The sequence below is a fragment of the Polistes canadensis genome, unplaced genomic scaffold, assembly GCF_001313835.1.
Source record: "Polistes canadensis isolate GaletaPanama2010 unplaced genomic scaffold, ASM131383v1 scaffold_103, whole genome shotgun sequence".
Classification (NCBI taxonomy): Eukaryota; Metazoa; Arthropoda; class Insecta; order Hymenoptera; family Vespidae; genus Polistes; species Polistes canadensis.
In genome coordinates this window covers 211,881-231,058 of record NW_014569650.1, presented here as the reverse complement: position 1 = coordinate 231,058, position 19,178 = coordinate 211,881, and the positions used below count along the sequence as shown (strand labels likewise).

At 35.6% G+C, this 19,178-nt stretch overlaps 1 protein-coding gene across 8 annotated transcripts in view; it reads left to right on the top strand.

Moving 5' to 3' along the window:
• Positions 1-19,178, top strand: part of LOC106787509 (SH3 and multiple ankyrin repeat domains protein 3) — a 92,556-nt gene that overhangs the window by 51,032 nt on the left and 22,346 nt on the right. For 4 of the 8 annotated variants that reach the window (XM_014749909.1, XM_014749906.1, XM_014749908.1 and 1 more), the window contains exon 3: positions 13,821-14,213. In XM_014749909.1, coding sequence (XP_014605395.1) covers positions 13,869-14,213 — 345 coding nt within the window. In that variant the 5' untranslated portion in view covers positions 13,821-13,868. Of the gene's footprint in view, positions 1-7,879; positions 8,238-13,820; positions 14,215-16,778; positions 16,799-19,178 lie in introns of those variants that run through there. The other 4 variants (XM_014749907.1, XM_014749903.1, XM_014749902.1 and 1 more) reach the window with 3 other exon arrangements.

The following is a 19,178-nucleotide window of genomic DNA, read 5'->3' as shown; positions in this document are numbered from 1 at the left end:
TGATGAATGCGTTTGGGAAAGGAGCCGCATAAATCGTTGAGGTAATGCGACTGTCTTCCCTTTCCCTCTTCCTCACCCTCACCCTCCCTCTTTCTTTCTTATTTCGGCTGAATTTCACCCTTCGAATTTTACGTGCAAATGAGAATAAGATATATATATGTATGTATGTGTCTCCTAGATTACGTTTTTCTTTAAGAAAATGTGATTCCGCAGGAAACAGAACATTCTTTTTGGAAATTTATGGTTTTTAATTTGTTCCAATTGTTCGTTAGATATTTTTCTTAATTAATGGTTTGATTAATTTGACGTTTCTCGGTCAGATATTTGCGCGAGGATGTTCGTCAAACGTCTGTATAAATTTTTGTGATGTATCAAACATCGTTAAGTATATCCTACATATATTTTTTTATGCATATATATATGAAGAAAAAATGCAAAGGATTATGATGAATAATGGGATTAGAATTTGTCTTCTTTTATGAAAGTGAAACCGAGAAAGATTTCTTCTTGAACTATTTAAAAATGTTAACCTTGGTTCTGCTAGTCATCGAATGGAAGAGAAAGAGAGAGAGAATATACAAGATAGTCCTGCAGAGAGGCGTGGGAAGGTACAGAGAAGGTTCATGTTTATTGCAGAAATATTTCAGCGTCTTAGGAGGCCGTGCCGATCCCTAGCATAGGACATTTATCATGATAAGTAGCATCGTTGCTGCTAGCTAGCTAGCTAGCTAGCCCATGGTCAACCATAAGAATTAGCTTTCCTCGTTTTGTCGTTGAGGATAATTCTTTGATGAAATTTATAGATCGTTCGTTCGGTGAATGGAGAAAGAAAAGGATCAAAAAGGAATATATTTAACTTTCGTCACGAGATATTATTATATCGCATTAAGAGATTCTAAGAAGATATTATTATTCCTATAACGTCTCTGATACTATTATAAGCAATTCAATCTCTATAAAGAAATGATTAGCATCGATTGGGCAAACTCGACAAAAAAAATCTGATTGAGCTCAATGATCGTTTATTGATTCGTCCCACTAAATATAATAACGTAGAGTGATAAATATTTGTCTATATAAATAGATCGTCGTTAAAATGACGCGTTCGCAGTTGCACATCAACGAAGAAAATTAGGTTCGATACGCGTATCATAAATTTGCTTTGATTCGAACGAACGAAAGAACGAATTATTAATTGATACGTTCTTACTATGAATAATTAAAATACGCGTAGCCAACGTGTGTTAACTTATTCTATTCGGTCTATTCATAGTAATGTCAGAAATAATCTCGTACGTCAAGAAAACGCCGCGGATAGATGGCCGACATTCAAAAGGTTCTTATTCCTTGATTAAGGATACCCAGGGTGTTCTGGTAAGTTGCCAAATACGTGCCAGGAATCGAGTTCAACATTTTATCCTAAATTTCGTATAGGTATTATTTACAAATGTTGAATTTTGTTGATTACTACGATTAATCTTTGATTGTTTATTACGTTTTTTTTTGTCTCTGAAATAAAATATTTTTGATATATATTTATGGGTTAGAATAAATGTTTGGAATGATTGAAATCGATTGTATATATGTACACCATATGAAACGTGCGAGGTAGGCAGCAACGATGCAGTATTTACAATCCTGGCTTACCTACACGTACACTACCACGATTTACACTTTTACCTTTTCCTACCCCTTCGTACCCCTTCCCAGCAATACAACCACTAGGTTCTTTTCATCGTTTAACGCCCACACGCAAACATACGTAGGGTAAACTCGTCTGTAAATGTCGTCTATAGGTATCCTTGTCTATATATGGCGTTGCAGGTTCATGCCAATATCTTTTACTCCTACTCCTACTCCTACTCCTCCAGGACCTCTCAGAATATTCTTCAAACTTTTCCCTACTTCTTCAATCATTGTTCTATACCCTAAAAAAGTTATCCTTTATTTACATATACATGGTGTCCCTAAAGTAATCATCTTATTGCACAATCTTGCTACGATAAGTTCGTTCTCATAATTCGTTTCCACGTATTTCGTTCAATAACTTTTCTTGGACATTTTTTTTTGGTTTGTTTGTTGAAACCTAAATTGAAATTTGTCGTTGATCATATACCGTAAAGAAATTCTTTTCCTGGTAAATATATGGTTGGTGTAAAAAGTATGGTACTGGAACGGACAAATGAACGCTTACTTTAGGGACACCGAGTTTAATCCAACCTACTCTTTACCTTAACTCGGTAGATAAGAAGGATCACCAGCAGTGTAGGCGAACGTAGAAAGGTGTGGGTAGTTGACTAAACTGACACTGGAAAGTTAGAACTTCGTTGTAACAGTGAAGGGACTTCCTTAAAATCTATTTCTCTTTCTCTATGTCCTCTCTGTCTTTGTCTTACTTCCTTTACAGGATATTCCTTCCTGTCTTACGTGGGATTTCCTGGCCTCTCTTTTCCCATAGAAACTGTATGGAGTAACCTCGGTACCTCGGTGTGAATTACTCTTACGCTCTCAACATTCTTTCATTGTCTAACAATTGGAAAAGGCGGAAGAAAGGGTGGGAGGGAGATAGTTGAGAGGGCTGCTACAGGAGAAAAGTTTTCCGTAAAGAAATTACTAAGTTTTGATGCTACGCTAACGAGGAACGTTCAAACTGATTTTACCCCCTTCGCGTCTTAATAAATAATTATGAACTTCTTCTAATGTTAATCGCGAGTTGAAGTTCTTTTTTTTTTCTCTTCTCTCTATGGAAAATGTCTAGTCATAAAGAAAACAAAATCATGGAAAAAAATGTTCTTACCTTCCTTTAGAGTTGTTTTATTGAAAGAACAATTTTCGAGATGGAAATTCAGATGGAAAAAAAAGTTGACTGGTAAATAATGAGCACTCCTCAAAGACAAGTTGACATACGTCCAGGTAATCCAGCTCCTTCAGTTTGAAAACCCTCTCATTTGAATTTTCATTAGAAAACTGTCCGTCCTCTCGTTTGATATCTCCCGAGGAGACAAGTAGCAAAACTTGTTGTGTCCAACCCGTTTATTATTTGGATAATATATCATATATTTATCCAAAAAATGATTCGATTTAAGTGCGTCGTATTCGTGTCGGGGTGTTTAAGTTGGAAAAAACTATTCTCTCGCGAGGAGAATTATAAATAAGTATTAACCGAAAAAGGGGAAGGAAAAAAAGCTGTGTTGGTCACACTTATGCGATCATCGTTCCGGAACTTGAACCGCCGAGTTGTTGGATCATTGAGGATCGTCATTATTTCGTGGGAAGATCGTTTTACTACGGTAATTTAACTTCAAACGAATGAGATCTTGATTTCTTTTTTATTTTTTTTGTCTTGTTCAAACAACTTTTCATCCACTAACTTATTTAATTATGTATTGTATTTTAACTCGAGTCAATTATGCAACGAAAAGTCATTAGAAATCTTAATTACTCGTATTATTGAAATGAAGGTGCATTAATTATACGTAAGTAATAGCACTCGGCATTGTTTTACGGTATACGTAAACTCGAGGAAACCCTTGAAGGTTTATCGAAGGAGGAGAAGTAGGCTGATGGAAATCGATCAAACGTCAAATAGACGTCACACACTGCTTAGGGGGTAGTTTCCTTTGACTGGTAAAACCTTCTTCGCTCTTGGTTAACCCCCACCGAGCTTCCTAAATTAATGGGGTTTCGTCGACACCCTTGATAAGAGCGTCGCTACTTCGACTGGCCCATGGATGAAATTCGATCGAATCCTTTGAGGCGAGCATTTAGACTTCGATTAGATTTTCAATCTCGCATTGCTTCATTTAATTGACCCTTTTCCAAATCGTATCAACGTCATTTCGAGAATCCCTATCCGAAATTTCATTATACGTTAAAGAAATAATTTAAAAATAATTAGGTATATACACGCGAAATATTGATGGATTTTTTTGTTATTTATACGAAAGAAAAATATATTAAAACATTGTTTAAGTTGAGATAGGTAATATCAAACGATATTTTTTTAAATAGTTCCCGCTTAGTTACAACGACAGCGATGAGATAAGGGGGAAAAAAAACAAAAAGAAAGAGAAAAAAATAGAAGAGGGTTGAGATTGAAGAGAGTGTGTCACATCCTGCATGTAGGTAGAATTAAAAAAATGGTGGGAGCCCCCCCGAGATGGCTAGCAATCGAGGTCAAACCTCGAATGAACTAAATTGGACGCGATCTAATCTGAAAGGACCTTGCACCTACTTTTTCACCGATCCCCCCTGTCCCTTCACCTGCCCCCCCCGACCTACCAACCACCGATCTTCTTCCCACCCTAAAAGAGGAGCTGTCTCTGCTGATATCCGTGCTTTGTGGTGCAACGTTCAAAACGGATGTTGAATGTCGTCTGCTACGTCACTTTCGAGAAGGAAAGAGATAGAGATATTATCGGAGAGGATAAGAGTGGGTGCTCTTTTAAAAAGAACCTTCTTCTTCTTCTTTTTTTTTTCCTTTTTTTTCTTTTTTTTATTCCCTTAGTCCTATCGCTGACACCACCACCATCACGACGACGACGACGCGTTCGCCATCATCGTCATCCCTTTTTCATTTTTTTTTCTTCTTTTCTTTTCCCTCAATCTTCCTCTTCAACCATTTTTTTGTTACGTTTTCGATCGTCATTGAATTTTTGACATCTCATTTTCCAAACGTCATCCCCTGGTTCATTTTTCTTTTTCTACGTCGAGTCACAAAGTTCATTCCTGTTTTTTTTTCTTTCTTCTTCTTCTTCTTCTTTTAATAGGACACGCGGTATTAATTAAAGGATTTCGAAAGGTAAAACTAATTTATGTTGGAACATACGTTTTTGTGTTAGCGAGTGAGAAATTGGCAGACAGAGAAGAGAAAGAGAGAGAAAGAGAGAGAGGGTTAAAGATTACTGTAATAATAGATTTTGGTAGTTAGTTTGGAAGGGTCGTTAGAGTAGAGGAGTATTTTAGGGAAGATCTAGTATCGAGGACATTAGGCAGGACTCGTCTCCTTTCATTAACAAGGATATACATATATGCGTACGTCGAAGGCCAATTACGTATTGCCTACCGTCTACCATTGTCAAGCATTTGCTACCCTTTTTCTTGCAATAAGAAAGAGAGAAAAAGTAAAGGGGTGAATGGAAATATCCCTAAAGAATTCAGGACAAAAGGATTCATGTTCGTAGGCGATTTTTGTTCACCCTTATTCCCTTCGTTCTGTTCAAAAAGTAGTAGTAGTAGTAGTAACCTTCCTGCCCTTTTTTCTTCTTAAGTACTTTTCCAAGGACTCGAGTTTCAATTCTGAAAGGTTGTCATCAGGATTGCCTTCAAGCTTTTGAGGGTGCACATTTTTGCAAACTCCAAATACTTTTTTTTCATTTTTAATTCGTGTAATTTATATATATATGTTTTTATGTTTTAACTCTGGTGGTTTTTATATGGGTGATATTATAGTTAAGGAAATTTGTATACTTTTGATCGATGACTATGTCAAGTACTTTTAGTTTTGAAGGGTGAAGTCAACACAAAATCGAGAGAGAGAGAGAGAGAGAGAGAGAGAGAGAGAGAGAGAGAGAGAGAGAAAGACAGAGAAACTTCTCACTGCTTTATGGTAGAAACTTTAGGGGAGGTTTCTCTAAGCACCTAGGGGTAGCTAAAAGCCTCTGACATATTGCTGCTAAAGGGAAAGGACAAATATAGGTATATTTAGAGAATAAGAGAGGGTAGGTGATAGAACACCAAAACACTGAGTGTTGTTCGAGTGTTCCCTTTTAAAGGATTTTATTTTAACTTGTGTAATACTCTCTTTGCAAGTATAACGTTAACTATATGTTCCTTTTTTCGTTTATCCCTTTAATTTCATTCTTTTCTTTTCTTTTTGTTTTTATTTTTTGTTCCGAACGCTTGTAAATCTTTTCATTCCTGACTCCGAAGAGTCTATCATTTATTCGGAAATTAGGAATGAATTGGTAAACGACGTACACAAAGTTACAAACGCGTTAATTCAATCGCGTTTGGTAACTCGATTTAACCCAGTACTACTCTACAGCCGACTGGATTTTGCCCAGTTTCCGTGTGATAACGAGCACACGTAAATACAACTACTACTACTATGACTACTACTAATACTACTTTACCTTTCGTTTATTCCAACTAGTTTTCCTAATATGCTACACTTGATTCGATTGCAAAACTCGTTGCAACGTGGCCTGGAAAAATGATATCAAAAATTCAGTCAAATTTTGTGTTTCAGGGTGTATTAAAATACTACCAAGGGGTTGGAGAAAATATTTTTAACCGTTCAGCATTATACCTTAACGGACTATTATATCGATCGTGCTATCGTTCGATCAGAAAAATTATTATTCGCGTATTAGAAAATTTAAGGGGCCAGGGGGGAGGGTCCCCGTTGGTAAATATTGAAATTAGAAATAAATATGGAGTCAATATTTTGTCTTGTCTAAGAGAGCAATCGTTTTGATACCATCAAAGTGTTCCCCCGAGTCTAAATCGATTCGAGATACCAAAGAGGATTACCTTCGTTATTTCTAAAGATTCTCTGTCTCTCTTTCCCACTCTTTTTTTTTATTTATTCCCTTTTTTTCCCCTCAACATTTTTAACCCCATCGGTTTTTCGAGAAAGAGATAAAGATTTTACAGTTAATAATTGTCTGTGTTTCGCGAGATGTACATTAGAAAACAATCAAAAGTTTCTAAATATCTGTAGAAATAATTAATAATAGTAATCGATGTGTTATTTTCGTGACATGCAATATCAATGAGTACCTGTCATACTAATTAATAAATGATCGCGTTCCAATTAGGTCATTTTAGTCTTATGTATTATTTCATTCGAACAAAGTAAAACGGATATATTATTCCCTTTTTTTTTTTATCCATAGACCGATGTTAAAACTCACGGGGGACGTTTAATAATTCTCTCTTCAACACGTCGAATTAGGATAACTTAGAATTAAATTAAGAAGTCCGAACTTTTGGATCGAATTAATGCGAACGCGCACTATAAATGACATTCTTCTTTTGTTTTTACATTATTAACCAACATTTCAATACTTCATGATACATAACTTCTCTCTTACCTGGTATTGTTAATCAATAACAGAGGTTGTCTCTACTAATTGGTACAATCAAAGATTCGTTGAAAGATTGAAACGTAGGAATCAACGATAATAGTAATGGGACGATATCAATTAGGATAGGAAATAGATTGATTAATCATTTGAAATTTCGGCAAGGATCGATCAACCCTTAATTTGTCAATAAACCTTGAACAGTTGAGTTAAAAGCTATTTCTAACGAAACGAACGCGTTCAATCGGTACACCGAAGTTTGTTAAAAAGAGTAACGCATAAATACGGCGAACGGGGGATGATAGTAGGTGGTTGGCAGAGAGGAGGAGGAGGATGAGGAGGTGGAGGAGGGGGTGAGTAACGCGGGTTAGGAAGAGCGTCTCGTAGGCGGGAAGGCGCGTTAAAGGAGGAGGGGTTGTAGGAGGGCTTGCAGGAGGGCTTTTGCAGGAGGGGTTGCAGGAGGGGTTACAGGAGGGGTTGCAGGAGGGGTTGGAGGATGGTCGGTCGATCTCTCCTGGTTGCCAAGCGACCGACATCCGGCCAGCTTTGGTGGTGGTTGCGACGATGGCGCCACCATCGAGCAGCACCCTTATCAAAAGGTGTAGTCGTGTAGTCGTGCGATGCACCCCCACGGTGCTGGGTTCTCGCGTTCTCTTCCTGCTATCTATACTTTTTTCTTACTTTACCGAGAAATATACATATGTATATATATATATATATACATATATAAATATACGTATACAATATACACACACAGACATATATGTATATATACGTCATATGCAAACGAAAGAAAAAGAAATAGTGAGAAAAAGACAGATAGAAAGTGTTGAAGAAAAAGACTAGACTGAAAGTATACAAGCACGTAATTTATCCTACTCGAATGAGAAGAAGAAGAAGATGAAGAAGAAGGGTTGATATCGTCGCCATCTTGCTACAGCCGGTACATGCTCACCCTCTCTCTCATCTTTTCCAATTCTGTCTCTCTCTCCCTCCTTGGCGGCGTTGTTGGTGCATTTTGGGAGGGGGTCCTGTGTGTGCAACTTCCGGGGGTTGTTTTTGGCAATGGCTGACCGTACTGTTGGTGATATCGTGTGTTAACCTGGGTGGAGGGTTGAGCTGGTGCAGAGGTCGTTGAACGTTTGTGGGGTAAGTCTCAGTAAATGGCATCGACACGTGCTTCGACGTGTCATTCACTTTCTGATACTGTTTTTTTGTTTTTTTTTTTGTTTTTGAAATACCCATTATTTTTTTATATCTCATTTTATCAATCTTCATTTATTTATTCTCTACACTTTATTATTTTTCTGTTCTTATTTCTCCCTGATCTTTGATACCTATACTTTTCTAACTATTTCGTTTATTTAATTTCATTAGAAACGATTTGAATGATTATAAAGAAAAATGAAAATGCACATAAGTATCATTTATATAAAAATAATACATAGAATAATATTAAATATACATTAGAGGTGAATAATATATCTTTTGCGATCCTGGCTCATAAAATGTGTCTTAGAATAGATAGCATGCAGTTAGATAACTATAGGATACGCATACGCTACTTTGGAAATCAGCCCATCAAATATTCATACGACAATCCTGATCACCCACGTTCACTCATGTTCATAGTGTTCTGAATATGGTCCGGTTGCTTGTTCATGCAGATGATATCCCCGATAGGATAACGATTAACGTCGTGTTTAATATTATTCATGTCACTAAGATCAATCCCTTGCAATATAAATAATAATAATAATCAAAAATGATTTGTATCAACGAGATTGTGTCTTCGGTACTGAGAACATCTACAAAAAATTTGAGTTACGAGTAATGGTAAAAGTAAAGGGAGGAAAAAAAAAATCAAAATATATGGTACATGTGAAGAAACGAAAGCTTCTCATTCCCTTGAGAATGGCTGCAACCCTTAAAGGGAAGTTATCGACGTGAGAAAAGGGAGATGGAGGAGGAGGGCTGAGGAGCCGAGGGGGTGATGCAGCTTGTTATTCTTTCGTCCCTCTCGCGACACGACGAACTTCCTTTTTTGTTCCGCACCTTACCCTCTCCCTCTCCCTTTCCCTTTCCCTCTCTTTATTTCTTTCTTTCTCTATCCCTTTTTTAGCAGACATACGTGAACCACACGTAGGTCTAAAGATCTTTATACGAGTTCGCAGAGTGATCAAGACAGACGCACACTCTTTTTCTTCCTACCATCTTCTTCTACACCCTCATCAATTTTCTTTCTACGTAGTCACACACCTCAACTACACACACACAGGCAGGCATGCTTGCACACGAAGTTTACTAGCGTCTGGAGAAACTTTTTTTGTCTGTGCAGGGTATATGCGGGGGGAGGGTGGTGGTGGTGGGGATGGTTGGTTGGTTGGATGAAAAATTCAAATGAATCTCACCAAGGTTTGTCCACTATATCTCTCTCTCTCTCTTTTTCTTTTTCTATGGTGTGTTCAAATTTAAAAACAACGAACTGCAAACTTATTAACGTAGACTTTGTTTTTTAAAGTTAAACGTAAACCTTCGAATGAAATCGATACGGGGATATATGTGGGATGTATTTGCGTGTGTATATATGTGAGCTCGTCGTAGACAAGACTATTAGTTATTTATGAAGATAGAGAACACGAAAGGACCTCGTTTATTTATACACCGACTGCTTTCGTAATGCTTACACGATGAATTTATTATTACTTTTCTGGTTTTTTTTTGTTTTTTTTTTTTACTGCTGCATATCGACAGCAGCTAGTCTGTTTTTTGGTCTATGCATGCATGCATGCATGCATTGTGTTAGACTTGTAGTAGTTACAGGTGCTAAAACGGGTGACTAAGGTATGGGGAATTTCCTGTTAGTGTAAGTTACCTGTACCTTTGTGTACCTTTCGTCTGAGAAGCCTCTTTGTATTCCAGTATTTAAAAAAAAAAAAGAGAAAGAGAGAGAGAGTAAACTTGTGGTTGTTTAACAGACTTTCTCAATGGTTTTTAAAAATAGAGAAAAATAATTAACCAAATCGTTAAGTATGTTTCTACGCGAGGGAAAGAAAAATCATTCAAAGAGATTGATTGTTTCTTTTTTTGTCAATGTATGCTTGCTTTTTTTTCTTTTTTATTTCTTAAACACTTCCGAGTGTTCCACAATTATGTTAAAGTCCATTAGTAATTCGTCGTTAAGAGAGAAAGAGAGAATATATGCAGGGAACACAATACAACAATGCAATGACATACGGAGCTCTTAGAGTGCAACAGTATTTTCCATTCGTTCGTAATTATAGCCAACTCGTTACACGTGCGTAACATATGTCACCGTAACTATACAAACTTGTCTTCCCCGTGCGTGAACAACTACTACTTCCTTTCTATTTCCCCGTGTGGTACTCCCACAAATATTATTATTATTATTATTATTAATATTATTAGAATCGTTTAACAGGGTATACAATATTTTCTACTAGACAACGTTTCGTTTACGAGAATTTATGGAAACATAACATGGAAATATCATTTAATATTTGTTACTATTTACTATACTTACTATGCAACAGAACAAGAGAGGATAAAAAAAAAATTAAAGAAAAAGGAAATGATGCAAAAGAGCGCAGCACACATTTCACCCGATTCGATCAATTATTTATCATTCGATATTTGTTACAGTTAACTTATAATAATATCTCGAACGTACGAAAATTCGCAGGAGATTATTTGATGTATATACACGTGATAGGTAATAACTTTGAAGAAAGAAAGAAAGAGAGAGAGAGAGAGAGAGTTTTAAGAGGTTCAGCAGGGCCAACCGGTTGTTGGTAGTGGTAATAAACGAAGGTAGGCTGAGGAAAGCGAGAAAAATCAATTTACGGATATCCAAGCAGCAAAAGATTCGATTTGAATGCAGCCAAAAGAAGAAGTAGAAGTAGAAGACGAAGTAGAAGACGAAGAAGAAGAAGAAGAAGAAGAGGGTGAAGATCGGTTAAAAGACTCCCGCAGGGCGATACATGAACCAAGTAGGATAGAAAGAGAGAGAAAATATATAGAAGGTAAGTGCGAGATGTCAGGTACACACTATGAGAGAGAGAAGTTTGATGGGAAACCGCAGACACCATTAAACATGACCGTCTTCTTCTTGCCATGAGTTCTGACTGCGTTAAAACTTTAAATAACCCACTGACCACATCCCATATATATATATATTTACATGTATGCGCGTGCATGTATGTATATATGACTTATGCTTGGAGGACAATGCATGAAGAATGAAGAAGCCCTTGCGAGAAGCCTACTCAAGGACAAACCTTTGGAAAGGTTTCAGTATTAAACCCGCGGTACCTGGAGAACCTTAGGAATTAAAAACATCTTCTTCTTCTTCTTCTTTTTTTTTTCTGTATTATTTCTCAGTTTAAAGAGAAAAAAAGAATAATAATTTGTTAAACGAATGATTCTTGATGATATAGTTGAAATTTATATTACGAAATCGATTATTGTTAGTTTTATCTTCTTTTTTTTTTATTTTTCGCGAGGAAGGTTGAATGCAAAAGAAGAAAAAAGAAAGAGTATAAGAAAGATAATAAGAGGGAACGAACCCAGGAGACGATGATGAACTGGAGAGAAGGATCTTAACGGACGGACAGCAAACGCATCAATGACAAGCAGTAAATCATAGTTTTATGACCCGTCTTTATGTGGCCCTTATTCGTGGCACTACTCTCATCGAGTATAGCGAGAGAGGAGAGCCTTTGCGATTTTTCTGTCTGGACACCCTAGGCAGGGCCGTATCCATATTCCATCTCTAGCACCCAAACCATTTCTATTTTATCATCTAAAACATTTATTTCTTTTTTACGTATATTGCGAATATTTTTTTCACGAGACACGAAAGATAGACCAATTTTTTTAACATCTTTTTTTTTTATACAATTCTGAACAACGTACAAAAATATTCCTAATATCTTTTATGCAACCCTTACGCAGTTGAAACAAATTTTGCAATTTTTGTTCGAAACCTTTCGTACAGGATCTGAACACCAATCAACAACGCGTTCTGATCTTTAACTTTATTTCGTATGGGAGTATACGTAGCTTGGGGAATAGAAAAAAAATATTGTTTAGATACGATCCTGTGAAGATTTCAACGGCAGGTACGTAGCAATTCGCGTGGGCGTAGTTTTAAACAGGCTGTAAGCTTAATTCGAACGTAATTAAAACTGTTGAAAAAGATTGTTCAAGGCTATGTAAGGTTTTCTTGGTAAGAGGACAACGACATTTGTTGAGGGAGGAGGATGTTCGAAGGACGACAAAGGTTAAGGGACGGCCCTGACATTCCCCCTCTCTCTTTCTCTCTTTTACACACACACACACACATACACGGACCCTAATATCATTATCCTTATTTTTATCAAAGTTTAAACATCTTTTCGATAAGTCTCATATAAGCAAACACGTGTAAAATAAGATACGTAGGTGTATAATAAAAACGGAGATAACTATCGCGCTAACTCAGATAAACAAGTACGTACGAAAACTGGAAACTCGGTAACGATCTCTCTTGCATATGTTATAATTAATTTATGAAAATGTTACTTAGAGAGCTACTTAACCGATGTGATAATAACCCGCACCTACCCTCTACTCCCATTTAAGAAAAAAAAAATAACAGGACAATGATAATAAAAAGACTTGGTAATATAAGTACATATAAATGGGGTATAGAGAGTAAATGTAAAAGAAAGAGGAAGATAGAGGGAGAGAGGGGGGGGAAAGTACTCAGATTTCCCTCTTTTCAACTGCAATACACCTTTTACCTTTTACTTCACGGTCTACTCTTCCATCTGCATACCAAAAGTGACAACTATACGATTATAGTTCCGGTCTTGTGACACCCATCTCCCTCTTGGTTTTTCCCTCTCTCTCATTCTTGTAATATGGAACCTAGGAATATTCTCCTTCCTTGTCCCTCATTCTATCTTACATGGGATATGCGTCTGGCTTAGCTAATGGCCCGTATAGCACGGCTCAAGATCGCCTCGTTACGTCTTTATTCCTATTTCTCTGTGTAAGTATAAACGTAAGATGGAGATAGGTAATACCCATTGTCCATTTTTATCATGATTGTAATATTCATAGGTTGGGATCGTTTAATTCCTTACATGTTTCTCATGTATTTATTTTTATTTCGTTGCTTCTGATTTCTTCTTCTTCTTCTTTTTCTCTCCCATCATTTTATCTCATTTACTGTTACACATGTTTTTTCGAATTGAAATATATTGGTATAGTCTTTGTGTTTTGTTTCGGTTCATTCCACGAAGATACCCACTGATCATGGTAAAATCTATGAATTTTTCTAATCGTTTGCGCGGCATGGCATCTCTTCCGTTTCCGCATACCACGACAATCTATTAAGGTGTATATTCATTGAACTACTACACGGTAACTGTCTAATAAAATAAGGGGGATTTTATAAATTGTTATATAATTTGATTCCTCGCGCGCGTTTCTTTACGCCAATGGCTCGGAGCAATTTCTCTTTAGTCGGTCCCTTAGTTTTTCAACGTCCTTTGAAAAGCTTTTCTCGTAGGATACGTCGAGTTTATGGCGTTTACACGCTTGTTAACGTATATCTCTCCTTCAACTCGATATTCATCTTCGATCCTTTCCTCATTCCTCTAATGCATGGAATATTTCATATTTTTCGCATAACTAAACGTTAGGGTTATTCGATTTTCCTTTCAGATGTGATTCCGTGACCGTGGAATCGTCTGAAAGAGCGAGGTCCTCGCAATGGAGGCGGGACCGAATCAACAATCTCAGCAGCAGCAGCAGCAGCAGCAACAACAACAGCAACAGCAAGGAGGACTGCAGCAACAGTCCGCAGGAAACGTTTGCTCGGGTCAATCACAACTGGCCAGTCCTCAGGCCACTGTTGCTGGCCAATCCCAAGGTCAAGCTCAGCAACAGAATCAAGATGCCAGTGGTGTTGCAGTATCAGAGGCTGGACCAGTCGAGGAAGGTGTACTTCTTGCTAGGGTTCACGTACCGGAACTCTACGTTAGCAAGTGTCTTCAATTTCCTAAGGATCAGCTCGTCTGGGACGTGAAGCAACAATGTCTGGCATCTTTACCCAAGGTAAGAACATCCTTACTCCTTCTCGATATCTCATCGTTTTTATAACGAACCTGTGTAAGAAGGTGGTTCATCTTTAAGAAGCCACCAGTATCCTCGCTATCAGGAAGGAAAATGTATAAGAATGTTCTTGAAATTAACTTGGTTAATATATAAAACCTTTTTCTTTTTTCTTTTTTCTTTTTTCTTTTTACTAACTTTATCCTATCTTCTTGGTTATAATATCTCTTCTAGAGTCATGATCGTTATCGATCGAAGGAAGCTGTTGAAAGAAAAGATCTTTTATATATTTAGAGGAAAAAAAACAATAAAAAAAGGACATAAATGGGAGTAGGATGTAAGGAGAGATACTTTTTTTATTTTGTTTGGAATTTTATTTTCAAGGATGTTCTTATTAAAACCTATAGCTCATCCGCTTGTAATAGAAATATGCGCGCGCGCGCACAATGTCGTATCACTGGCAGGGCTGTGGTGCACTTTACATGCCGATTTCGAGAAATTGCAGAGAGCGCGAAATTAACCACCGCCAGAGGGAGTAATAACGAGTTCCACGACTCGTGGATATGCCAGGGAATCATCCTGTGTATGTCTTTCCTTTTCATTTCTTTTCTTTTCTTTTATTTTCTTTCTTTTTATCCCTCCCTCTCTCTTTCTCTTTCAAATCCCATACATTTCTTTTTTCATTTCCTTTAGTTTTTATTATTGATACCAAGCCCTCAGGGTTTACTGAAAGTCACGTTGGTGTACGCAGGATCGAATCTTTTTCGAAAATTTTTCGTTTCCTTCAAGAGATTTTTTATTTCAAACAGAATCAATTGTCATAATAATAAATTTTACATCAGTAAAATTCCTGCGTATCTGAGTTTGACTACAGTATATCCCTTCGATCATTATTTAGTTTAATATATATATTTTTTTATTTTCTCTCTTCTTTTTTTTAATCATTGTAATTATTTTTGATTGATGATTCCTCTTTGTCAACGATTTTCACGCGTTACGTCTTTTCTGTCCTCACATGCTTGCCTTCCGTGGACATAGGAGGTACAGCACCAAAAGCCCCATAATAATTTTATGGTTACTCCCATATATATATATTAAAAATAAAAAAAAAAGAAAATAAAAAAAGCAGCTTGTATCCCTTTAGAAAATTTGTTCATTTGTTCAGCTCCAGAAATCTATATCAGCTTAAAAGTGGAATATTTCTTGAAACACGAAAAAAAAAACGTCCCGACCATCATCGTTTCATCTTAAATCCTCTCACGGCTTTTCGTAATAGTTTTTTTTTTTTTTAATGCTAAAGTTTGTTCGACCATAGAGTCGAGGCCAAATATTTTTTCTAAAATACTTCCTTTGGAAAAACGGGATGTCACTTTCGTTCCTGATTTTTATTTTTGATAATCGGCTTATTCAAGTTAACTGATTTTATCACTCGATAAAAGTGACAGAGAAAATCACGCGTGAGAGAGGTTTAATTGTATGAAATAATCGATGCTCGTTCACGTTTCATTTCTTCGATAAAAAATCTGCTTTGAAAATAATCCGCATTATATTTAGTATTCACAACCAACCATGAGCACGAGTTCGATGCTTTTCTTTAATTTTTTTTTTCTTTTCTTCTTTTATTTAAATATTCTATATGAAAATTTAGGAAATACTTTTGCTATACTTGTCTTTTCCATTAATTTGTTACTTTTATTTTCATTTTGGTCAGAGCTTTTGCAATATTTGAAGTTTAATGATACGCTACCATCACTTTATCCAAATTTTGTTAATCCTCTAGAGATTGATGCACTTCATTATTATTTAATATATTTTCATTGTGTCAAAGCTATTTTTAATGAATGTAATTCTTCGAACTCGTCGCGTGGTTCCCTTTTACACGCATATCACCATAATCAAATATTTTATATATGTATACATAATTATAATATTTGAATTAACTTTTAATAAAATATATTAGATTCGATTTGAATCGATGTAAATGTAAAACACATAAGTGCATCGTATCATAAAATACTATATCTATACATATATGCAATATTTTTTAGTCTATACACTATTTATTAAACAACGTAAATTTATACACATATTATATGCACTATATTCAATTTTGCGAGTATATATTATTCATATACATAAATAATATAGTAATTTTTTTCTGACCTGTGGTGTTGTTGTTTGTTGTTTGTTGTTTTTGCTTTTGCCTCGCTTTCACGGGGCCTGTGAACACATTACCACACCCACCACCACCACCATTACTACTACTACTACTACTACTACTACTACACCATCACCATCCACTACTACTACTACTACCACTACTACTACTACTTCTACTACTACTACTACTACTACTACTTCACCTGTGCTCTCGTCTATATGTGTGTTGGGACCACGTATCTCCCTCGTGTACTGCGTGACACACGTCTGCCAATACCAAAAAAAAAAATACCAAAAAATATATATATATATTACACAAACGGGCCTGATTCGACCACCACCACCTACCTACACCCTCCGTTGTACGGATTAAACATCGCTTCTCCAACCCCTTTCGATGCGTCTCGCAGGTGGCCACTTGGTACAGGGTACGTCTTCACTATTACTAATAGCATGCGACAAATTATTATTATTATTATATCCCTCTTCTATCTTTTTCTTTTTCTTTTATTTTTTTAATCTCAATTATTACTACAACGTGTATAATTGTTATATTCACTTATACACACACCTTTTTTTAATATACGCATGAATGTCGTTAGATTATATTGTTAGAGTGATTAGATTGTTAGATAATTAAGATCTTATACTTGATTAGGAATTCTTTTTAAATTTCTAATCAATTTTTAATTCGATTAATATTTTGATAATTAGTTTATTCACAAAGAATTTATTCGTACGTCAATATTAATACATACATATATTAATGTACGAATTAGTATGACACATAATACTACATTTACATATGAATATTAAAGTTAAACACAACGTATAGATATAAATTATATAATATTGCATGCTATTAGCATAATGAAGTCATGTCGTTTTTTGATGTTTTTTTTTTTTCGAAGACCCATATAAAAAGCATGTTAAAAATATAAATGAAACTAATATAATTATGGTTCACTCAAATGTATCGTATATAGAATAAAGAGAGAGAGAAAAATGTTTTGTTCAGTAAAGACGACAAACAAATAAAAAAAAAAATGTCGTTTTTATTTATCCGTCGAAGGAAAAATTTTTCTTGATAGATTACGTCAGAATTGAACGTATGTAAAAAGTAACAACGCGTGTTTTATTTACTTAGAATTGTGGCATAGTATTCGTAAGTCTTCACGAGCGCGAATGTGTGTCCTCGATCGAGGTCAAACACAGTGTTGACTCGTCCTATTTTCCTACCGTCTTGCTTCGTGCTGACTTTCAGTTTCGTTTGAGAGAGGTAAACGAAAGGTTTCCTATAGCTGCTGCTGCTGCTGCTGCTGCTGCTGCTGCTGCTGCTGCTATTACTACATCTTTCTTTATTTCTTTCTCTATTTTATTCGCAAACAATTCTTCTTTTTATTATAGAATATTTTATCAATATACCTATATGATATTAATTCGCCAATGAATTTTATTGATTTTCAATGAACGAAGATATTACTTATATATAAATATTTATTCGATTAAATTGAAAGAATAATTATAATTAACGATTGTTACGAATAACCGATTAAATATTTTCGTATAAATAACATTTCAATCGCAGGTGCATATATATATTGTTATTAAAATATTCGAATTAAATGCAGTATTATTTGATCGAACAATTAATTTAATAATACTTTCTTCATACATACTTTCATTTGGATAATTGAACGAAATTATTGATCAGCCATAGGCATTGATTCACACGTACGTACGTACGTACGTACGTACGTAATAATTAATAAAAGATATATTTACTCGCGTATAGATTAAATATATTATAGCATAAAATAATTCTCTATCATACAGGTTGATATGAAAATAATATTATGTAGAATATTTATTGTTCAAATATTAGCTCGTAAAAATGAAAGAAATAAATAAAGAAAGAGATAAAAGCACAAATAGGAATAGCATGATTCCTAACACGAATATTATTATCGAGCTATCAATATCTGAGGACAGATAACGATAACGTTATTACCTTCGCGATTGTGGTATCCTTTATCATTACACAATGGCTGGTCTCCATCAATGTACACGTATTTCGATATAACAACGTACGAGACTGAGATATGTTAGTAGAAGAGCAGACCGGAACCGGGCAAGGAGCATTACCGGTACTAGCACCGGTACACATTCACGCGTATGTATAACCTTCTGTATATCTTTCTCTTTTTACTACCTCTCTCTCTTTTTCTCTCTTACTCTATCTATTTCTATCCTGCGAAATACGAATATACTTATATTTCTATTCGTGTGTGTGTGTGTGTGTGTATCTCTTTGAGGATAAATCCATCGTGTAGAAGTTGTATCTTGAAAGTTCCAGCCTCGAGCGTAATACGTGGGTGTAAGATCATTGTGATCCATGATCGTGAACCTGGATCATCCTTCACCTTAGATCTCTCATCGTTCTTTCACATTATTTCTATAGGTTTTATATTTTTTTTCTCTTACCCTCAGGTTTTGTCGTACACTTTTACTTGCATTTCAATATTTTTCGGGAAAGAATAGATTTGTTTTAAATGTAATCGTGTTTATATACTCATATCGCGTTTTTACGTATATATTGTTAATAACTAACACATAGATTTATATTTAATGATTTTCTTTTTAATTAGGATCAAATTAAATGATTATTAAAGATATATTTTTCCAAGGGGGGAAACAATTTTTTAATTACCACTCGTATAACTCACCATACCCGGAACTCGCTTTATTTTATTATCTTTTTTTTTTTTTTTATAATAGTTACGCTTGCTTTTATAGTCGTCAGCAAGC